The following is a 24,202-nucleotide window of genomic DNA, read 5'->3' as shown; positions in this document are numbered from 1 at the left end:
ACGGTTTTTCCTCTCGGCAACACCATTTTGTTGGGGTGTGCCAACACAACTAGTTTGATGTATGATGCCATTGTTACTCAAATATTGAGTCATGACTTGGGACATGTATTCGGTGCCATTATCAGACCTTAGGGTTTTGATTTGAGAAGAAAAATGATTTTTAACAAGGTTGTGAAAGTCCTTAAACACTTCCATCACCTCACTTTTTGATTTTAACAAATATAACCAGGTGGTTCTTGAATAATCATCAACAAAAGTTATGAAATATTTATAACCATCAAAAGATTCACTTGTTGGTCCCCATATATCAGAGTGTACAAGCTCAAAAAGGTGAAAAACTATAGACATCGAAGACCCTAGAGGTAGTCTTGTTGCCTTTGACAAATGGCAAGTTTCACAGTGGGTTGATTCTTTGCCTAAATCAGGAAATAAGGTGGACAAGATAGGTTGAGATGGATGGGCTAGTCGCTGGTGCCACAATGAGGCCTCTTGAATGGAGGTATAGATGGACTTTGACTTGGCATGAAACCCACAGGAAGAGTTTTTCGATATGTAATAGAGACCATCACTGTAAAACCCTTCACCAATTGTCCTCTTGGTTATACAATCCTGAAAAATGACAGTTTTTGGTGAAAAAATGGCCAAACAATTTAAGGAATTTGTGATTCTTCCCACTGAGAGAAGTTGAAATGGAAAAGATAGGACATATAGGGCCATAGACTCTATTTGATTTGATATCAGGTGAATTTTTCCATTTCCTACAATCCTAGCACCTTCACCATTAGCAACAGATACATGTGAAGGATTATGTAGTTTCTCAAATTTATGTAACTTTGACATTTGATTTGTCATATGGTCTGTGGCACCATAATCTACAACCCAAAAATCATGTAACTCATTTATTTTAAGAGCAGTTTGGAAAACAGTTATAATACCTTTTAAGTCTGTCTGAGGTACACAATCAGCATCAGCTAAAAAACCTGCAAATTTGCCCATCAATGCAGTAGTACTTCCATCTTCATGATCAACAGATCCCTCATATCTTCCCTTCTTTTGTTGGAGATACGCTACGAACTCATTTAACAGGGTGGCAGGATTTGCAGTAAACTGTTGATAGGTATCAAAACTGTTGATAGATGAAGATGTTGCAGTGTTGGCACGAGGGTATGCTCGACTTGTCTTTGGTGCGGATTTATCCTTCATGAAGTCAGGTTTGAGTTCTGGATGTAGGATCCAGCACTTGTCTCTCACATGCCCGATGTTGTCACAATGTAGACACTTCAAATGAGGGTTTTTCCCTTTATACCTTTTTTCATTTGTCAGGTAAGCCCTAGCTTTTGTCACGTTGGTTTTTATACCATTGTTCATGACTTTTCTCCTTACTTCCTCACGTTGGATAGTTGCACAGACACTAGTGAAAGATGGTAGCTCCGGGTTCATGAGAATGTGACTTCTCAAATCCTCATATTCTGAGCTTAAGCTAGACAATAATTGAAATTTTTTATCTTCTTCAGTTCTTTTAAGGAGCACTGAGGAACTTGTGTGAGGTATGTACACATCTAACTCATTCCACATGCTTCTCAAGGAACCAAGATGTTGAACAAAGCTTTTACCTTCTTGCTGTATATTGGAGATATCCTTCTTGAGTTGAAAGATGCGAGGTGCATTGTTTTAATTGCCATACATCTCCTTTACGGTGGTCCAAAGAGTGAGAGACGACTCAGAATAGCTGAAGATTTCAGCAACCTTCCTTTCCATAGAATTTAACAACCATGACATGACCAATTGATCTTTACATAGCCACCCTCCAAATTCTGGAGAAGAAGCATCTGGTGCAGGTTGACTGCCATTGATGAAACCAAGTTTGGATCTTCCACCGAGAGCAAGACTGACAGCCCTTGCCCATGGCAAATAATTAAACTCATTCAATAACACTGAACTGAGACGTTGGTTTGGATTGATATCCATTTCAGACGCGCTTATAGATGAAGAAGGAATGATGCTTACATCCTCTGGACTTCCATCTGCCATTGTTTTTGAAAATAAACACAGCAGTTTCGATATACAGAACAGGCTCAGAATGATGCCCGCTCTGATACCATGTTGAAGTTTGTGGTTTTCATTATATTGACAAGCATCCAAATGTTACACAAAATATATAGAAAAGTTTGAGTGAGTTGCAAACTGCACTCAACACTCACGACAGCTAGCATAGGATGCCACACTAATCTCCTTAAATCATGCAAGACAGCTAATTGAGACATAGGGAGCCACACTAATCAGCCACACTAATCTCCTTAAATCATGCAAAGCAGCCGACATAGGGCCACACTAATCTTCCTTGAAATGAGGAGATAAGACCCTTACACAAGATGATAAGATCAAGAAGAAAATAGACAGCTATTAACTAGATAAAACCCTAATGAAGAGTAGTCATAAGTAACCGGAGGTCCTTCCTTCAATAGACCCTAATCGAAATTAAGTCTGGTGGCTAAAGAAAAACTAGGTTTGTTTCTGCTCTAGAGAGAAGTTCTTTCACTCACAAAGAAAAGAGAACACAAAGAAGGTTTGTTTAGTAATCCCAATAACAAGTAGCTTAATTAGGCATTAAACAATGAGGTATAATAATGTGGAACTCAGTACTACGGTTGGTGGTATTCTTCTTCGCTTAGAAGTGAGAGGTTTTAGGTTCGAATCTTGTGGATGGCAAATCCGATACCAAATTAGGTTGCCCATTGTGTGGCTTAACTGAACTCTCCCTTCTCTAGTGTAAAAATATCGATGTACTAAAAAAAAATATCGAACTCCTAGCATTTTAATTATCAACAGTTCGATTATAATTCTAAATTTCTATTAAAACAAAATATTTCAATTCCAAATTCGAAGCAATATGATGTCCCAGTTCATAACAGGCGAAAACTGGTGTTTTTTTTTCTTTTTCGGTAAAAGCGGAAGATTTATTGCCAAACCACACTAAACTTTACAACAGATTGAGGTCCAACTACAAGAAGAAGCCCAAAACAAAATATGGACCCCCAAAACAAAGCCTAAACCAAAAGTTTGAGCCCAGAAACAGAAAACCTATCTTCCTTGCAACTTCCACTGATGCACCGTCGGAGACCTTCCATCCAACAGATGTCAGAAATCCAGCCAAGCAACTCCGCAAAAATGATGGAAAGACGACTCCCACAACCTTCACAAAGCACCATAGATGACAGATGTGTAGCGAAACAGAGGAAGCTGGTGAGAAAACTCATCAGCAACATAGTCACCAAAGGCAACAAAGTTGTCGAAGCAAAACACACTTCCGATCCATGAGAGGTGGTGGTGTAAACACCCGAGCCGGAGCAAAACACACTTTCGATCCATGAGAGGTGGTGGTGAGATCACCTACACCGGAGCCCTACGCACATTAGGAGAAAAACGCGACAAAACATGTTTAAGATAAGGAGCTAAAAATCGAAAATCAAATGGGTTAGAGGAAAGCCTAGGAGATGGAGGATGGGAAAGAAATTGGAATTGATGGCATAGGATTTGGAAAATTAAAGCACAGATTGGGGACGATCGGCATAAAAGTTGCAGAGAGAACTAAACCCAAGAGCCACCAACCCAGGTCATGACAAGGGCCGGCGGCGGCGGAGAAGATGAAATCTGAAAGAAAGCTTAGCACACAAACTGAAAGGCTCTCACGGGGTGGAGAGAAAGACTCTCACAAGGGGAGAGAAAAGAGTGGGACTTAAGATCATCAAATTAAGTTTACTAATCATAAAAAGGTCGCAGGGCTTAAAAAATCACCCTTGGTTAGGCTATATATGAGAAAGCCTCTACCAAGACATACTTGTTTGAATGTTCAACAAAAATTAAAAGGGAAGCAGTAAAACTCATACATTATTAATGGCAATCCATGGAGATCACTACGAGAAAAATAGGCAACAACCGCTAAATAAGTAGGGTTGTTGTTGGCCTAGCTATTGCCGAAAAAGAACCAAAAATTCAAAAAAAATAAAACTAGGGAGGGAAGAAACTCATACATTATCCACGCCAGCAGTGTTCTTGTTCTCCTCTGAAGATTCTGCGGAAAATGTAAAGGAATTAAACCTCCATATGCATCTACAACCTTACACGTACACACAGATGCACATAAATAATGAGAGAGAGAGCATTCCGATATTACCAATCGAGTTCGGAGATTTCAATTCAGCGGTTTCCGACTAGTTCTCTATTTTTCTTGTTTCGGAAAATCGACTGATATGGATGAGCGTCGACAGTAATGTTTGGATGAAAGAAATAAACTTGAAATTTGAAGAAAAGTTAGAATTTATAAATTGACATACATAAATTCCTTTGTTCATAAACATAAGAATATAGAATTTCCGCTGTGAAAAAAAAATTAGAATTTGGGATCTCCAATTCCTAAGTTTAAACTTCATGTAAATATGTGTCATTTTCCAATTTCTATGATTGAGAGTTTAAAAATGACAAATTTCATATATAATTCTATTGTTCTTTTAAGTTAACCAAACAAGAAAATTCACAAATTCTAGATAATAAAATCCCGTCAATTCAATTTTTGTTATTTTAAAATTCCTTAGTAATCTTAAATTTCTTCAACCAAACATAACCGAGCATAGAGAGTAAATTACGGTAATGTATGAAAATACATGCAAAAAGTATAATTATATTCGCTTTGTCGGAACGCTGCGTTTCGCCCAATTTACTGGTTTGCCTCTCTTTTGAATCGAGTGAAAAAAAAAATTACAAATGTAAAAAGGAAACAGTAATTCGGTAAAAGAAAAAGTGTACTGCATATGAACTTACCCGCCAAGAATGAATAGCGCAGTGGATGGCTGCTGCTCACCATCTCTCTCCGATTTGGTTAACCAGAATCGTCTCCTTCTCCTCCAAATCTCTTCACCCCCAAACGCAACCCATTTGCTCTCTCTCCACTCTCACTCACAGTCGCAACCAACCAATACCCGCAAAAAATTTCAAAACTTTCTCCCACATTTTCCAGCAATGCTCCCACGGCCGAGCTCTGAATCCGGGAAAACAGGCCCACGCTCGCATGATCGTTTCTGGGTTCGATCCCACTGTGTTCGTTACGAATTGTTTGATCCAGATGTATGTGAAGTGTGGGGTTTTGCAGTATGCAGGTAAGGTGTTCGATGGAATGCCGCAGAGGGATATGGTGTCGTGGAACACCATGGTTTTTGGGTATGCTCGGAGTGGGAAGATGGGGTTTGCGCAGTCTTGTTTTGATGCTATGCCTGAGAAAGACGTGGTTTCATGGAATTCTTTGATTTCGGGGTATTTGCAGAGTGGTGAGTATTGGAAGTCTACTGAAGTTTATGTGGAAATGGTGAGTGGGGGTATGGAATTCGACTGCACAACGACTGCGGTTGTTCTGAAGGCGTGTTCTGTTATGGAAGAGATTGGTTTGGGGATTCAAATTCATTGTGTTTCAGTGAAGATGGGTTTTGACATTGATGTGGTCACCGGAAGTGCTTTGGTGGATATGTATGGGAAGTGTAAGCGATTAGATTGTTCGCTTCAAGCCTTCCATGAATTGCCCGAAAAGAATTGGGTTTCTTGGAGCGCAATAATTGCAGGGTCTGTTCAGAATGATCGGTACGTCAAGGGTTTAGAACTGTTTAATGAGATGCAGAAAGCGGGAGCCGGGGTGAGCCAGTCTACATATGCTAGCGTCTTCAGGTCCTGTGCAGGATTATCTGCATATAGATTAGGCACTCAGTTTCATGGACATGCTATAAAGACGGACTTCCAATTTGATGTCATCGTTGGAACTGCCACATTGGACATGTATTCAAAATGTAACAGGATGTCTGATGCTAGAAAGATATTCGATTTGATGGCGAACCGGAGTTTGCAGTCATATAATGCAATGATTGTAGGATATGCTCGAAATGAGAAAGGTTTTGAAGCTCTGCGGCTATTTAAGCTTTTGCGGAAATCTGGTCTTGGTTTTGATGAGATAACATTATCTGGTGCACTTAGCGCTTGTGCTGTGATCAAGGGGCTCTTGGAGGGGATTCAACTACAATTATTAGTGGTTAAGAGTAGTTTGAGATCAAATGTATGTGTAGCAAATGCCATGCTGGACATGTACGGTAAATGCGGAGATCTCTTTGGAGCTTCTCGCGTGTTTGATGAGATGGTAGTTAGAGATGCTGTGTCTTGGAATGCGATTATTGCAGCTTATGGACAAAATGAAAATGAAAAGGAGACACTTTCATTTTTCGTGTCCATGCTCCGCTCAAGTATGGAACCGGATGAGTTCACCTTTGGTAGTGTTCTAAAAGCTTGTGCAGGTCAGCACTCTTTAAACTATGGGATGGAAATTCATAGCAGAATTATTAAATCTGGAATGGGCATGAACTTATTTATTGGAGGTGCCCTTGTCGATATGTATTGCAAATGTGGAATGATGGAAGAGGCAGAAAAGATACATGATAGAACTGAAGAACAAACCATGGTTTCATGGAATGCAATCATATCTGGCTTCTCATTGCATAAGCAAGATGAGGAAGCGCAGAGATTTTTCTCTTTGATGTTGGAAATGGGTGCAGAACCTGATAACTTTACATACGCTACGGTTCTTGATACCTGTGCCAATTTGGCTACTGTTGGACTTGGGAAGCAGATCCATGCTCAGATTATCAAACATGAATTGCAGTCGGATGTATACATAGTCAGCACTCTTGTCGATATGTACTCAAAATGTGGTAACATGCAAGATTCACATCTAATGTTCAAGAAAGCACCTAAGCGGGATGCTGTCACATGGAACGCTATGATCTCTGGCTACGCAAACTTCGGCCTTGGAGAAGATGCTCTTAGAATTTTTGAGTACATGCAGCTTGAGAATGTGGAGCCAAATCATGCAACTTTTGTTTCAGTCCTCCGAGCCTGTGGACATATTGGGCACGCTGAAAAAGGTTTACACTATTTCCGCGCAATGCTTAGCGACTATGGTTTACATCCTCAGTTGGAGCATTACTCATGTATGGTGGATATTATAGGGAGGTCAGGCCAAGTCCACGAGGCCTTGAGGCTTATTGACAACATGCCTTTCGAAGCCGACGATGTTATATGGAGAACTCTGCTGAGCATTTGCAAGCTCCATGGAAATGTAGAGGTGGCAGAAAAAGCAGCCAGCTCCATTTTGCAACTGGATCCTCAAGATTCTTCTACCTATGTTCTGTTATCAAATATATATGCGGAAGCTGGAATGTGGGGCAAGGTCTCGAAGATGAGGAAGACAATGTGGCACGGTAAATTGAAGAAGGAGCCGGGTTGCAGCTGGATTGAGGTAAAAGATGAGGTACATGCGTTTTTGGTTGGCGACAAGGCTCATCCGAGACATGAAGAGGTGTATGAGCAGCTTGATTTGCTTGTTTCCGAGATGACGAGAGTTGGGTATAGGCCAGAAATTGATTTTGTGCTTGATGAGGAGATGGGAAAGCAGGAGTTTCTTGAAGATGAGCTCAAAATTAGCATGTAAAATGTGTAGCTTAATTCAAGCCTCCTTCATTTGTGAAGTGAGAAAATTGTAAGCTTTAAAATTAATTCATGAATACAATTATTATTTTTAAATATAAGGATCAAATGAATTGGAAAGCAACAATATGTGGGAAATTTTCTTTAATTTTTGAATGGGGAAATTTGATCAGTACATACATTTTTTTTAGAACAGTTTTGATTAGTGTATTTCTCTATGGAAAGGATGTAGAAGTTTAAAAAGGGAGGTCCTTTTCACACACACTTTTCATTTTTGGCAATCGAATTGAATAAAGTAAACGAAAATAATGGACAAACATAATTAACATGAGCGCATGAAAGGCTCAAAGAAGTGTGTGTTTATCATTTTTCATAGAAATAACAACAAATCAAGATATTCGCGTCAATGTTTTAAAAGGCGAAGGTGTGAACGAGGCGTTTGATGGATAGCCCTGCCTAGGCGAAAGCCTTAAGGTGTGAGGCGAAGCCTCACAAGACCTAATTTTTTAATACATATTTTATACATATAAAAATATAGGATAAATTACATAGTAGCCCATCAGGTTTGAGTTCTATTACAACCGCATACAACATCTTTAAAACATTTCACTTTCATACCTCACGTTCTATTTTATTTCAAAATAATACCTCCGTCACATTTTCCATCCATTGATCCGTTAAGTGCTGACGTGGCTGACACATTTGTGCCACGTGGCTGCCAAATGTGTGCCACGTGACAATTAAAAAAAAAAAAACCTTAATCTTCTAAATTTAAAAAAAAAAAAACCAAAATACTTGATTATCCCCTCCCCCCCCGCGCTCCCTGCAAAACCCATATCCCATTAAACCCCCAACCTATTATTCCCCAGATCCAATTATTCACCCCCATCCCATAAGACCCTCGTACCTGCAACGCATCCCATTTCCCCGCAACCCCCTCTCCCCGGATCTTCATCTTCTTCCGCAACCCAGAAAAAAAAAAAAACCCCTTTCAGTTCGTCTTCTCCCCCCTCTCTTCTTCCCCTGACCCCTATCTGCAACCTAGAAAAAAATAAAAAAATAAAAACCCAGATCCCGACCGCCATCGTCGGGTTCGTGAGGTGAAAATGGGAGAAATGAGTGTGGATTTAAGGAGTGGGGTGTGTAGAGGAGGGAAGAGGGTGGGATGGGGGCTTATGGGATCTGGGTTGTGGGTTCCAGGTACGAGGGGCTTATGGGATTTGGGTTCGCGCGGGTGCAGGGATGGGGTGGTTGGGGGTGGATAATGGGATATGGGTTTCGCAGCGGGGGGGATAATCAAGGGGGATTCGCAGGGTTCAGGGGCTGGGGGTTTCGCAGCGGCGGGGGGGGGGGGGGATAATCAAGGGGGATTCGCAGGGTTCAGGGGCTGGGGGAGAATGGGTTTCAAGTTTCTGGTTTTTTTTTTTTTTTTTTTTAATTTAGAAGATTAAGGTTTTTTTTTTTTTTTTTAATTGCCACGTGGCACACATTTTGCAGCCACGTGGCACAAATGTGTCAGTCACGTCAACACTTAACGGATCAATGGATGGAAAATGTGACGGAGGTATTATTTTGCAATAAAATAGAACGTGAGGTATGAAAGTGAAATGTTTTAAAGATGTTGTATGCGGTTGTAATAGAGCTTAAACCTGAGGGGCTACTATGTAATTTACCCAAAAATATAATAGTCACAAACAAGTTTAACTCACATAACCAAGTTTAATCAAGCAATCAAATTAATCAATTTCAAACATCTACTTAAGTAAGGGCCTATTTATATGAGAGTTTTGGATAATATTTGGGTGGGATAGATAGCCTTAAAAAAAAATAAGGGAAAAAATATAATGAACTTTAAAAAAAAGAATAATCTAACATTAAGAAAATAATAATCCAAATAAAAAAGGGGTATTTTGATATGGGTCTAAAGTAACTAAAAATTGGACATATTTCAAAAGTCAAAAATCACTAAAAATTGGACTTATTTCAAATTTTCCCATAAAAATATGTTTTCTTTTCCTCATCAAGCAAAACAGTGCTTATCTAATATATATCTAGTATATTAGAAATAAAAAGCGAAGAGAAAAGAGATAGTGAGGTAATAAATGTTATTAAAGTGGGATTAGTTTTTAAAAAGTGAAGATAATGGGGTAATAAATATGACAAAGTGGGGTCATTTTAAGTATTAAAAAAGAAAAAAAAATTAAAAACACCAACTCATCCCAAAAAACTTAGCTGATTTCTTCATCTCCTTCGCTGGTGTTTATGGCCTGCAACTCAAAACAGCTCTGCAACTCTAAAAAACTTCTAGATTTTTGAAACTTAAAAAAGAAAGAGGGACACCCAATTGATGCCTCAAGCACCTAGGCGCGCCCCAAGAAGCCTAGGCGTGTATTCCGCCAACTCCCTTAAAACAGAAGCGAAAAAAAAATGGTGCCACCCGCCCCCAAAGCCGCCTAGACACACCCCAAGGCGAGTCTTTTAAAACACTAACTCACCCCGACACTTGCACTTTGGATTCAAATCCATCCCCTGTTTTATCACCTGTAAAAAAAAAAGAAAAAAAAAAAAAAAGAAGCCCAATAGAAGTCTTATTCAAATTTGAATTTTTGAGTGGGATAGTATGGTTCTCATTAAGAACAAATTTATGAAAGGTTTAATAATTCGTAACCGGAATTGTCGGAAATAAATTGAGGAGGTGTCAGGTAATTGGAAAGTACATAATTACACAAACACCCCTCCGAAGATGGATAAATTATTATCGAAACAAGGAGAAAAAAAAACAGTCTGTTCTTTCTTATGCCCTTTGTTCTTGTTCGTGGAGCTTTTCTGCTCTAACGATCTCATTTTCCTTCGCTCCAAAATCACGCTACCAAAAGTCCCCAGATTCCACCGCGAATTTCACAAATTCCGCTGCTTTTAGGGTTGGGCGGCGGAGCGAATGCCAGCGGAGGGGGGGGGGGGTTCGGAGCTGAGCTGGCAGCGTAGACGAAGCGAATCGTAGAGTGAAACAATGAAGGCGGGAAGCGCCGCGAAGCTTATCGTCGACGCTCTGCTCCAGCGGTTTCTTCCTCTCGCACGGCGTCGTATTGAAACTGCTCAAGCTCAGGTCCGTTTTCTGATTTGAATCCACTCGAAATTCTGCAAATGTTCACATGTTTGATTGAATTTAGGTTTTTCGCCTCCGTCTGCATATCTATGTAGCTCTCTCTGTGAAATTAGCAATCTTTCGTCGTCAATAAAGATCTTTGCTCCGCTTGTTTTTGCATTTCACTTCATATTTTGATTCCATGGTTTCCAGCATGCTTTAGCTATAGTGAATTTCGTAGTTGGCTCGAGGAACTTGGTAGAGTTACTTGGGGTGGTCATTTGTTCCTTTGTAATCTTTGTAAGCATGATTTTGAAACGTTAGTTGAGGAAAGAGTAATTAACCATGATGAAGAAGTTAAAAATAGTTGCAGGGATTCATCTTAGGTTCCAAATGCTGTCCAAGGTCCTCTATTTATGTAGAAATGGTACCGACATTGTCATTTGTTGCTGCACATTGTCTATATCTTTCACAATATGAGTTAATGCCTTTGTTGTTTAGTGAATGTTTGTTTTGCTATGATGGGTTGGCATTCATCTTACAAGTGATTTTTTTTTCTCTTTTCGTTATGTGCGGAACTTATAGGATGGGCAGTATCTCCGACCATCTGACCCTGCTTATGAGCAAGTGCTGGATTCATTAGCTATGGTAGCACGGCATACACCGATACCTCTTTTAGAAGCTCTTCTAAGATGGAGAGAAGGGTGGGTTTCTTCCTCTCCTTAGTTGTTCTGGACTTGATGCCTTTATCCTAACCTCTTGTTTATAATGGCATGGGTAGAGCTACAATATGTCAAAGCATTGTTGTTGATCCGAGTTATTCATTGTTTTTGGCCTAGCCATTTCATTTAACATAGAAATCTTTTGTTGCAGTGAATCCCCAAAAGGCGCAAATGACGCATCTACATTCCAAAGAAAGGTTTGTATGGAGCAGTTTGCATAGTATAGAAACTAGAGTATCAAATTTTATTACTTTTTCCATTATTTTCAACATGTATTTGTGATTGGGCAGTCTGCTTCATTAGTTATAACTTTCATGCTATGTTTACTGAAGCTCAGCTTGCGGTGGAGTGCATTTTTTGCTCAGCATGTATTCGCTTTGTTGAGTGTTGTCCACAAGAGGGACTTACAGGTTAGTTCATTTCATTGCTATTTTATTTTACCTTGAGGCTTGCAAAGTTGTATTATTCAGTGAACTAACACAGGCTTTGTTTTTATGTAGAGAAACTTTGGTCTGGGCTTGAAAATTTTGTGTTTGACTGGCTGATCAATGCTGACAGGTAAAGCTATAGTTGGTTGTGGGAACTTCTTGTTTATATGTTGTGGCTTAATTTTGGTGTCTGTTATATGCTTCATCGTGCGGATGCTTTTCCCAGTTCTCTTGTATTTGTCATACCTTTCCCATAAATTTGATATATGCATGGAGTAATTGTTGTGGACTTTTTTTTTTCTTTTAATCAGGAAAGAGAAAAGGTGCGGATCTTTTTTACGTTTTTTGCCTCAGTTCTTGATATTGATTTCTATGTTGGTTCTGACTTTATGATACACAAATTTATAATAAAATTTGAGTACCAGGATGTTGTTTGGATCTAAGCATTTAACCTTATGTCCTGGGTGTGAATGTGAAAGCAATGTAAGATGACTGATTAACTGGATAATACTGGTTGTTCTTTATTTTAGTTGAGGGAGTTTTAGCATAAAATTTAATCAAGAATAATGCCTTTGGGATGATACGATTTTAGGAGAGGACACTACTATAGCTATTTACTAGAGATCTAACTCAGAGAGCTGAACTTCCCTACAACCCTATTCCCTGCTGTTATATGTAGTGCAGAGAGCCAGAGATGAAGGGACTCAAACACATATCTGAAAAATTGATAAAAGTAAACCTCATTAGAAGCTTTATTTTCATTGGTCATATACTTATCTGGGTTGCAATCCATTTTACTGTTATTGCAGGGTTGTTAGTCAGGTTGAATATCCTTCATTGGTTGACCTGCGAGGACTTCTTCTGGACTTAGTTGCTCAGCTCTTGGGTGCCTTGTCTCGCATCAGGTGACAGAATATCACCAAACTCCCTCACCCCCTTCCCCCCTCTCACTCGTAAAAGAAAGGAAAGAACACAAAGAAGAGAATTGCAAAACGATTTAAAAATATTGTTCATTATTAAATTGGTTTTGAAATCTGTTATTTTGATGATTTTGTGTCTTTTAATACTCTTGCTTTGCGGTATTTGTGATTTAGGCTGCATAGGTAATGCACTAGCATTTTCTTTCAAATTTAATATAGTTCTTTTTAATTTTATCATCTGTCATTTGTGAGGTTGGGTGTATATTAACTCGTTCAGTATTATTTGATACTATATGTTGTTCTGACCAATTTTGCGTATATTATTTTGATAATATATGTTGTTCTGACCAATTTTAGGTAATCTGGCATCTTAATTACATTTACCTATCCAGTATGATTAACTACAAGTTTAGTTAATGTTATATACTGATTATCATGTTCAGGTTTAGCTCGGTCACTGAGCGCTTTTTCATGGAACTCAGTATTCGTCGAATCGACACTAGTGTTGCCCGAAGTGAAACACTTAGTATCATTAATGGAATGCGCTACTTGAAACTTGGGGTATGTGGATAGTAACATTCATATAGGAAAAATGATATTAGGACGACTCTATAACTAAAGTAACTGTCAGGTAAAAACTGAGGGTGGACTGAATGCATCTGCTTCCTTTGTGGCAAAAGCAAACCCTCTCAATCGTGCACCACATAAACGCAAAAGTGAGCTCCATCATGCTCTATGCAATATGCTTTCAAATATCCTAGCACCTTTGGCAGATGGTGGAAAAAGCCAGTGGCCACCTTTAGGTGTAGATCCTGCACTTACACTCTGGCATGAAGCTGTTGGGCGGATAAGAGGACAACTTATCCATTGGATGGAAAAACAAAGCAAACATATTGCTGTAAGTTGACCCCTCTCTTTTACATATTTCTTATCTGATTCTGATTTGGGTTTTCCAATATCGAAAATGTGCAAAATAATATACATAGTACTTTCACTTATCATGGAGAAGGTAACCCCTTTGCACTTTACTGTTGCTTCCATTTGATTTCGGTATACAATCCAAAAATGAAACAGAAAAAGAATTTGATGCCTTATACAGCGATTAAAAGTTTATTTCTTTATACAGACTGTCATGGTAGTCCTGGAATTGTATTATGAATATCTCATCTTTTAAGCTGAAGTACTTGTCGCCGTACTGGGGCAGTTTGTGCATGACAAGTTCATGTGCCACTTTTACAGAGGCATGCTTTGGTATTAGGAGTTTCACTTGATTATATTCTCGAATTACAAGTATTCCTCTGAAAGGGTCCTCCATTTTTTGTAGCTGTAGTTTTTCTGATGAAGTTTGGCTTAAATGATTGCTGTTAGATGGTGTGGCTGGTGTTTGATGTTTTTATTTCCAGTTATGGGGTCAGGTCAATTGTTACTCTTTTTCCCCTTTGCCATTATTGTTAAATATGCATTTTCTGTCAAGCTAGTGCTGTCTATTACATCCTCCCCTTGCATGTTTGTGGTTTTCATTTTAATTTCATGTAAACAATTTTTGTCAGGTTGGTTACCCTTTGGTAACTCTTCTTCTCTGTCTTGGCGATGATACGTTTTTCATCCACAACTTAAGCCCTCACATGGATCAACTCTACAAGCTTCTTAGAGTAAGTTCAAGAAACAAATGGTGTAGGGGACAATAAAGCGTATATTTGGTTAGTTGGTTGTATTGTCCAGGTCCAATCATGTTTTCTTAGCATGTTCATATGTTGAAAGGTGGGAGCCATATCCTTGTAGTTTTCCATTTCATGCATAAGTTGTATGACATTATGTAGTTTATTCATTCAGGACAAGACCCATCGTTTCATGGCCTTGGACTGTCTTCATCGAGTTTTGAGGTTTTACTTGAGCGTCCATGCATTAGGCCAGTCGCATAATCGTACATGGGATTACTTGGACAGTGTTACCTCACAACTGTTAACGGTTCTGAAGAAAGGAATGCTTACTCAGGATGTCCAACATGATAAACTTGTGGAGTTCTGTGTGACTATAGCAGAACATAACCTTGATTTTGCCATGAACCATATGATACTGGAACTGCTGAAACAAGATAGTCCTAGTGAAGCAAAGGTTATTGGTCTCCGTGCTTTGCTCGCCATTGTAATGTCACCTTCAAGTCCGCATGTTGGCTTGGACATATTCAAAGGTTCAGTCATATACTTGTAACCATATTCTAGTAGCTGAAGTTTTCAACTGATCCTCATTGAAGTCTTCTTACATCAACAGGTCATGATATTGGCCATTATATTCCAAAAGTGAAGGCTGCAATTGAGTCAATTTTGAGGTCTTGCCATAGAACCTATAGTCAGGCTCTTCTGACGTCTTCAAGGACCACCATAGGTATTTTATTTACTAATACTATGCACAGACAATATTGAAGGAATCAAAATTTGTATATATATATATATAATATAGTAGGTTTCTCTTTTCATTTTTGCTTTGATATGCTAATTAATTTTCATGTTGTCAGTTTCTGTATGTTGTTTATAATCCATGTTGTGATGGGATCACTGTCTTAGTGAGCTTGTCATACGCAGTTGACTCCTTCACTCTCCCTACATGTCACTGCACACAGTAAACCATTGAGTTCTCTACCTTACTAGGCCAACCAGTAGTTTTATTGTTGTGCAGGCTTTTTCTGAAAATTCCTGCCCGCCAATCTCATTTTGCTAAGATACTAAATGTTTTTGTTGCAGTTACAGAATAATTAGCTAAAGTATAACCCAATTATCTGCGCATGCTGCTTAACTTTATGCTTACGTTGCTGTAATGACAACACTAAATAAACTTTATGCTTTCCAGATTCTGCAACCAAGGAAAAGTCTCAAGGATATCTCTTCCGTTCTGTGCTGAAATGCATACCGTATCTAATAGAAGAGGTTGGACGGAGTGATAAAATCACTGAAATAATACCTCAACATGGGATAAGCATTGATCCTGGTGTTCGCGAGGAAGCTGTGCAGGTACTGAACCGGATTGTGAGATACCTTCCCCATCGTCGCTTTGCAGTGATGAGAGGGATGGCGAACTTCGTCCTACGACTTCCTGATGAATTCCCACTTCTAATTCAAACATCATTAGGCCGTTTGTTGGAACTCATGCGTTTTTGGAGAGCATGTTTAATTGATGATAGACTGGAATGTGATTCTCAAGACACAAAGCGCGTAGGGCGAAATGATGGATTTAAGAAACCTTCTTTCCATATAGCAGGAGAGTTGATTGAGTTTCGTGCATCAGAGATAGATGCAGTTGGTCTTATCTTCCTTAGTTCTGTTGACAGCCAGATTAGACATACTGCACTGGAGTTATTGCGGTGTGTACGTGCTTTAAGGAATGATATACGGTACCTTACAATATCCGCGCAGCCTGATCATAGTCTGAAATATGAACCTGAACCAATATTTATAATTGATGTCTTGGAAGAGCATGGGGTGAGTTATCTTCCTATCTTTAACCTTATCTTCTTTTGTTCCCCCTGTCCCGTTTTCGATTTGAGTTGCAATGTTGCAAATGTACATCTTATTGAATTTCATTTATGAATCTTTTTCTAATGTTTCAGGATGACATCGTCCAGAGCTGCTATTGGGATTCTGGGCGTCCATTTGATTTGAGACGAGAATCTGATGCAATCCCTCCTGACGTGACACTTCAGTCTATAATATTTGAGAGCCCTGATAAGAACAGGTGGGCTCGTTGTCTTAGTGAGCTTGTCAAATACGCTGCGGAACTTTGCCCAAGATCTGTCCATGAAGCAAAGTAAGTATATTCCCGTTTATGTTTAGTTATCTTGTGCATCTTTGAAACACTTTATAATGATCAGGATTTTCTGGTCAACCCGAATTTCACGATTGAAATTCCATGATCTTGTCGTAACACAATCTAAATTTGCAGGGCAGAGGTAATGCAACGTCTGGCTCATGTCACACCTGTTGAGTTGGGTGGGAAGGCTCATCAGTCACAAGATTCAGACAGCAAACTGGAGCAGTGGCTCATGTATGCAATGTTCGTATGTTCATGTCCACCAAATAATAGAGAAGCTGGTAGTATAGTTGCAACCAAAGATCTTTACCATCTAATTTTTCCGTCTCTAAAATCTGGATCTGAGGCACATATAGTAAGTACTTGCTAGATGTTTGTTTAATTTCAGTATTTTATTATATAAATGGATATATGGAATCATGGATACAAGAAGATTTTTTGTGGTTACAAATTGTCATGTCTAGTGTACCTTGTCCTTACTTTCTTTTTCTTGTGATTACAACATATTTGTGGTGGGGATCCAGTTCTAATGCCCGTAGAATTGGATCCTATTGTTATGTTACTACTAGTTTCAGGTCTTTTGCATCTGTAAGGGTTTCTTTAATTAGAAAACATATTCCTTTTCATTGATTAATTATTCCATGCTTGTTGATTCTCTTCAACTGGGTAGACTAAATTTCGTCCTTTCTAATTTAGCATGCAGCAACAATGACTCTTGGCCGCTCGCATTTGGAAGGATGTGAAATCATGTTTACTGAGCTTGCATCTTTCATTGATGAGGTTTCCTCAGAGACAGAGGCAAAGCCAAAGTGGAAGGTGCTGTATAAACTCCTCAAATTTCTTTTATTCAAGGCTATCATTTGAAGACTCAGCATTTTGACATTTTCAATGTACTGAATATGTTTGGTACTAGAAAGTATCGATTTGCTATACTTTACATAAGGGGAAAAATTCATGCTGCCAACATCAAACGTGGCTAGCATGCCCATCATTTGTGTGGTCTATACGTTTTGGTATTCTACTCGGGTGTTTTAGGAACAAATGATTATTTCCCTTTTATAAATATTAATCCAACTCCCTTTATTTCATCAAATGAAAATATTTACTATCCCATGCTCTCTACAAATTGATGATGTTATAATTTTGTGCAGCACTTTATGACAAAGGAGATTTGTATTAATTACATTGACAGCAGTTGATCTTTGTACCTACTTTTAAATTGATTTCTAGTTTGTATAGCTTTCAGTTTTGAGTTGTTTTATATTAGCAAAATGTTTTGTTAAACTGATTATATGTAAAGGCTTAAGAACTATTTGAATATCCTTTATTTTTTGCTTCAACTGTTAAAGTGCTTCATTAGTTAGATATTGGTTATCAGTGTATCTGACTAAACATGATATACAGAGTCAAAAATCTCGCCGGGAGGAGCTTCGTATCCATATTGCAAATATATTTCGTACTGTTGCTGAGAATGTATGGCCTGGCATGCTGGCCCGTAAGCCAGTTTTCCGTCTCCACTATCTGAAGTTCATTGATGAAACAACCAGACAGATATTGACAGCACCTGCTGAAAACTTCCAAGATATGCAGCCTCTCCGCTTTGCACTTGCTTCTGTTCTAAGATCACTAGCCCCCGAATTTGTTGAGTCAAAATCAGAGAAATTTGATGTCAGAACTAGAAAGCGACTGTTTGATCTTCTTCTCTCCTGGTGTGATGACACAGGCAGTACCTGGGGCCAAGAAGGTGTTAGTGATTATCGACGTGAGGTGGAACGTTATAAGTCTTCTCAGAATGCCCGGTCAAAAGATTCTGTGGACAAAATATCATTTGATAAAGAACTTAGTGAACAGGTGGAGGCCATCCAGTGGGCCTCCATGAATGCTATGGCTTCACTCTTATACGGGCCTTGCTTTGATGATAATGCAAGGAAGATGAGTGGCCGTGTTATATCTTGGATCAACAGTTTGTTCATTGAGCCAGCACCAAGGGCTCCATTTGGGTACTCACCAGCTGACCCAAGAACTCCATCATATTCGAAGTACAATGGAGAAGGAGGTCGTGGGACTGGTGGTCGTGATAGGCATAGGGGTGGTCATCATCGTGTTTCTTTAGCAAAACTGGCTTTGAAGAATCTATTACAAACAAATTTGGACCTGTTTCCTGCTTGTATTGATCAGGTACTCATGTCTCCTTTGCCTATTCTGTTCCTTTATCATTAGATTTTATTTATTTTTTAAATAAAAAGAGCCAGAGGCACAGTGCCCCTACTATATGTTATGTAGAATTTATTCCAGCCCTGAAGGCTGATTAGCCTATGCTAGATTGAGTCTGTTGGGGCTATAGCTCCTATTAGAATCTTCGCCCTCCTTGCCACTTGAGGATCCTGTAATTTGATTCACTTTGCCGCATACTACATATGATAATTGATGGACTGTTAATTCACTAGTAAATTCATCATATTTACAGATGATTCCTTGACAATCAACAAGGTAATTCTGACTTCCATAGAAGTAACTTGGTATTTTCAAGTACTGAGAATCTACCTAGTGCTTTGCAAGTCGGTTGGAATAAAATGTCAAAGTCAATTCTCTTCCTTTTTTTCCTAGAAAAATTCACATGCATTCTCTCTGGTCTTCAGTTGCATCTTTACTATATTGCTAGGTTGGTATTCTTTATATTCACTGTTTTGTTGGGAACTTACATCTCAAAATTAAGGGATTTCATTTTTATTTAAAAGTTAGAACATATTTGATACTTTGTTGCAGTGCTATTACTCTGATGCTGCTATAGCTGATGGATACTTCAGTGTGCTGGCTGAGGTCTACATGCGCCAAGAGATACCAAAATGTGAAATCCAGAGACTTTTGAGTCTAATTCTCTATAAGGTTGTAGATCCATCAAGACAAATCCGTGATGATGCCCTTCAGATGCTTGAGACACTTTCTGTTCGTGAGTGGGCTGAGGATGGCATTGAGAGCTCAGTGAATTATCGGGCTGCTGTTGTGGGTAACCTTCCTGATTCCTACCAACAGTTTCAATACAAGCTCTCATGTAAACTTGCCAAAGATCATCCTGAGTTGAGTCAGCTTCTATGCGAGGAGATTATGCAGAGGCAACTTGATGCTGTTGATATAATTGCACAGCATCAGGTCTTAACATGCATGGCTCCTTGGATTGAGAACTTAAATTTCTGGAAACTTAAGGACTCGGGTTGGAGTGAAAGATTACTAAAAAGTCTTTACTACGTGACATGGCGGCATGGTGACCACTTTCCTGATGAAATTGAGAAACTTTGGAGTACAATTGCTAGCAAACCCAGGAACATTAGTCCTGTTTTAGATTTCTTGATCACAAAAGGGATAGAGGACTGTGATTCAAATGCATCTGCAGAAATAAGTGGTGCTTTTGCTACATATTTCTCTGTTGCAAAGCGAGTAAGTTTATACTTAGCACGGGTATGTCCTCAGCGAACAATTGACCACCTGGTTTACCAGTTAGCTCAGCGCATGCTGGAGGATAGCATAGATCCAATTGGGCCAATTGCAAATAAGATTGATGCTAATGGAAATTTTGTGCTAGAATTCTCTCAAGGGCCTGCAGTTCCCCAAATTCCGTCACTGGTGGACATCCAGCCACACATGTCACCATTACTTGTCCGGGGCTCCTTTGATGGTCCATTAAGGAATGCAAGTGGGAGCCTCAGCTGGCGAACAGCAGGTGTGACAGGCCGAAGTGTCTCTGGCCCAATAGGTCCAATGCCTCCTGAGTTGAACATTGTTCCTGCAAATGCGGGCCGTTCAGGTCAGCTCCTTCCAGCACTGGTTAATATGTCGGGGCCTTTAATGGGGGTCAGAAGTTCAACTGGAAGCTTGCGGAGTCGCCATGTTTCTCGGGACAGTGGAGACTATCTTATTGATACTCCAAACTCGGGTGAAGACGGGTTGCACTCTGGGGTTTCCATGCATGGGATTAGTGCAAAAGAACTTCAGTCGGCCTTGCAGGGCCATCAACAACATTCACTGACACATGCAGATATAGCATTGATCCTACTCGCAGAAATTGCATATGAAAATGATGAAGATTTTCGCGAGCACTTGCCCCTTCTCTTTCATGTTACATTTGTTTCGATGGATAGTTCGGAAGACATTGTGCTGGAACACTGCCAACATCTGCTCGTTAATCTTCTATACTCTCTTGCAGGACGGCACTTGGAACTGTATGAGGTTGAAAATAGTGATGGAGAGAACAAGCAGCAGGTTGTGAGCCTGATCAAGTATGTCCAGTCAAAGCGAGGAAGCATGATGTGGGAAAATGAGGACCCCACGGTCGTGAGATCTGAGCTTCCAAGTGCAGCGTTGTTGTCTGCTCTAGTTCAGAGCATGGTGGATGCTATCTTCTTCCAAGGAGATCTTCGTGAGACCTGGGGAGCTGAGGCACTGAAATGGGCCATGGAGTGCACATCGAGACACCTAGCCTGCCGCTCACATCAGATTTACCGTGCATTGCGGCCTAGTGTCACAAGCGATATGTGTGTGTTGCTCCTTCGGTGCCTTCAAAGGTGCCTAGGAAATCCAGTACCTCCTGTTTTAGGATTCATTATGGAAATCCTGTTGACATTGCAAGTGATGGTGGAGAACATGGAACCAGAAAAGGTGATACTTTACCCCCAACTCTTTTGGGGGTGTGTAGCTATGATGCACACAGATTTTGTTCACGTCTACTGTCAAGTGCTTGAACTATTCTCACGTGTGATTGACCGTCTATCGTTCCGAGACAGAACAACAGAAAATGTGCTCCTTTCGAGCATGCCTCGGGATGAGTTGGATACCAATAATGACATTAGGGACTTCCAGCGAATGGAAACCAGGAGTGGCTATGAGCAGCCTCCATCTGGTGGAAATCTGCCGACATTTGAAGGTGTGCAACCTCTTGTTCTTAAAGGACTCATGTCAACAGTTAGTCATGGTGTTTCAATTGAAGTTCTCTCACGGATCACGGTGCATTCATGTGATTCTATATTTGGAGGTGCTGAGACAAGACTCTTGATGCACATCACAGGCCTACTTCCCTGGCTCTGCTTGCAGCTTAGCAAGGATCCGGTGTTGGGGCCTGCGTCACCGCTGCAACAGCAGTTCCAGAAAGCTTGCTCTGTTGCGGCCAACATCTCTATTTGGTGTAGAGCAAAATCATTAGATGAATTGGCTACTGTATTTATGATTTACTCTCGTGGTGAGATCAAAAGCATCAACAACCTCCTTGCTTGTGTCTCGCCACTCTTATGCAATGCGTGGTTCCCAAAGCACTCAGCTTTGGCTTTTGGGCACTTGTTACGATTACTGGAGAAAGGGCCAGTTGAGTATCAGCGTGTGATACTGCTCATGCTCAAGGCATTGCTCCAGCATACTCCCATGGATGCTGCCCAAAGTCCACACATGTATGCAATTGTGTCCCAATTGGTAGAGAGCACACTGTGCTGGGAGGCACTGAGTGTCCTAGAAGCTCTTCTGCAAAGCTGCAGCTCAGTGCCAGGTTCTCATCCTCACGAACCTGGGACGTTTGAGAATGGGATTGGTGGTGGTGATGACAAAATGCTAGCTCCTCAGACCTCATTTAAGGCTCGCAGCGGGCCCCTACAGTATGGTATGACATCTCCATTTGCAACAGGTTCAACGCCAGCGCACGGGAGTGCAACGGAGTCCGGAATCTCACCTAGAGAAGTGGCTTTGCAAAACACAAGGCTCATGCTGGGGCGGGTTCTTGCCAGCTGTGCGCTGGGGAAGAGAAGAGATTACAGAAGGCTGGTACCTTTTGTGACCAGCATTGGGAACCCCTAACTTACAAGCTGTATGTTTTCTTCTATTTCTTTTGTTTTTCAATGGCATCGTTATACAGTAGGGGGTAGCCCCTCCCCACATTGTAGAGGTTCAACCGTCTATTCGATTCCCTTAGGAGTTAATATATTTGATGTATATTAGTGGATGATGCGCGCGGGGCATTTGAGAAAGTTTTGCATACATGATGATGCGCCGGTGCATGGGAATTTTGTAAATAGGGTAGTGGTTTGGGAAACTAATAGTGTAATACTTTGCACAGTAAAACGCCTTGTAGAGGCCTTTTCTGTCAAGGATATTTTACATGCACGCTTTTGCCAATTTTATTTGTTTGCGTTGCTGCCCTCCATCTCAAATGTCAAGTCCCTTGAATTTAATCTTGGCCACCTGTAAATCAAGCAAATCTAACTTACAATTTACATGCATATTGATCGAGAAGCAACTGAGATTTTGACATTGGACAATGTTGATCACACTCTCGGGGATGATCCTATAAACGAGATGAATCTCCACCTTATTTAGTGCCCCAAGTCCATCTAATTAACTAAATTGACTTTTGAAAAGAAAAAAAGAAAAAAAGTTGCAAAGGACGCTTAATAGGGTTTCTTATGTCTATGGGATTCAAATCAATCAACGGGAATGGACTTCAAATTGCCGCTAAAAAAAACCTAAAACCATACAAAACCTAAACCAAAATTTAATTGTCAAATTGTTCACTATTCCAAGTGCTAATAACTGCTTCACAACTTTTTACAAGTAATATATTGCCATAAATTTCAAATTGTTCACTATTCCAAGTGCTAATATTTATTTCACAACTTTTTACAAGTAAGATATTGCCATAAATTGTATGGTGTTGTAAAATTGTGGGAATAAATGCTCACAATAGTGTATTTGTTATTATGTGAAGTTTTCAAAAATGTCATAGTAATTTGCTGTTATGTGAAGTTTTCAAAATGAGCAATCATTTCACTTTTTTGGTTTGTCACGGATGTGGCTCTATATAAAGAGTACTCCGTGTGTGATTACAATACACAGAAAAGAAAAGAAGTGAAAGCAATAATATCAGTATCCCTTCCTCCCTCTTTTTCTTGCAATCTTTTGTATTATAGTTACGAAACTAAAAAGTGTGATATCTTGCACCCGCTTCTCTCCTGTCCCTAGTAAAGGTTATCTCTCTAACTTTTTCTTATTTATAACATGGTGATTTATTTAAAATGTTAGTTTTTGCTAGATAACACTATTAAAAATAGGGAACTTTAACGAAAAGCTCATAGTACTGTTCACTTTAACGAAAAATCATATTTTTACAATAAAAAGTCAATCATGATACTATTCACTTTACCCTTTAATTTGTCCTTATCGTTAAAACTCAACGTTTTCAAGCTATTTTCATTAGATTTTCTTTAAAAATTTACAACTCTTATGCATAAAGTCTATCATCATAGTGCACAAGTTTTTACAAAATCGAACCTAACTCATTATTAAAAGAAACAGTTTAAAACAGTTCGAGTTCGGTATCGGGTTTGAATTTTTTAAGCTTGCTCGCATAACAATCAAGCCAAACTTAGCTCGAGCTCAAAAAAAATAAAAATAAACAAACCAAACTTGAGCAGGATGATATTCGGTTTGGCTCAACTCATTTACAGCCCTACTAAGTCCAAAATAGGAAGACAAATATGAGAACACGAAGGTTAGCTTTTTTAGAATAGTAAGTTAGAGAAAGCATCTCGAGAAGTATAATTTTTTTAGAATAAATTTTTTTTTTTTTCAAAACTCAATTGGAGAAAAACTCCTCATATATATTCACTTGTCATAATCTAATTGCTTCTTAGTCATATTTCAAGTTTTTTACACATTTAAATAAGAGCTGTTAAATCATTTAACTTACAC

The 24,202-nt window shown here is 39.5% G+C and overlaps 3 protein-coding genes across 3 annotated transcripts; 2 read left to right on the top strand and 1 right to left on the bottom strand.

The window, feature by feature from the left end:
* On the bottom strand, positions 1-1,476 carry LOC126609607 (uncharacterized). Its single transcript, XM_050277461.1, has 2 exons — positions 936-1,476; positions 1-609 (listed from the first exon to the last, which is right to left on the bottom strand). The coding sequence occupies exons 1-2, from the start codon at positions 1,438-1,440 to the stop codon at positions 581-583; spliced, it is 534 nt and encodes a 177-aa protein (XP_050133418.1). The 5' UTR covers positions 1,441-1,476; the 3' UTR covers positions 1-580.
* A 3,223-nt stretch (positions 1,477-4,699) lies between these two features.
* LOC126609602 (pentatricopeptide repeat-containing protein At3g02330, mitochondrial) lies at positions 4,700-7,645 on the top strand. Its single transcript, XM_050277456.1, has one exon. The coding sequence runs from the start codon at positions 4,844-4,846 to the stop codon at positions 7,520-7,522; it is 2,679 nt and encodes an 892-aa protein (XP_050133413.1). The 5' UTR covers positions 4,700-4,843; the 3' UTR covers positions 7,523-7,645.
* Positions 7,646-10,298: 2,653 nt separating this feature from the next.
* Positions 10,299-22,686, top strand: LOC126609601 (uncharacterized). Its single transcript, XM_050277455.1, has 17 exons — positions 10,299-10,624; positions 11,189-11,307; positions 11,477-11,522; positions 11,663-11,735; positions 11,826-11,883; positions 12,563-12,658; positions 13,117-13,234; positions 13,305-13,571; positions 14,224-14,325; positions 14,507-14,864; positions 14,945-15,058; positions 15,521-16,149; positions 16,278-16,474; positions 16,610-16,832; positions 17,174-17,293; positions 17,882-18,655; positions 19,244-22,686. Exons 1-17 carry the CDS (start codon positions 10,529-10,531, stop codon positions 22,310-22,312), a joined length of 6,459 nt encoding a protein of 2,152 aa, XP_050133412.1. The 5' UTR covers positions 10,299-10,528; the 3' UTR covers positions 22,313-22,686.
* Positions 22,687-24,202: the final 1,516 nt, after the last annotated feature.

The sequence above is a fragment of the Malus sylvestris genome, chromosome 17 (assembly GCF_916048215.2).
Source record: "Malus sylvestris chromosome 17, drMalSylv7.2, whole genome shotgun sequence".
Lineage (NCBI taxonomy): Eukaryota > Viridiplantae > Streptophyta > Magnoliopsida > Rosales > Rosaceae > Malus > Malus sylvestris.
The sequence above is the reverse complement of the archived record's forward strand: the minus strand, read 5'-3'. Positions and strand labels throughout refer to the sequence as shown.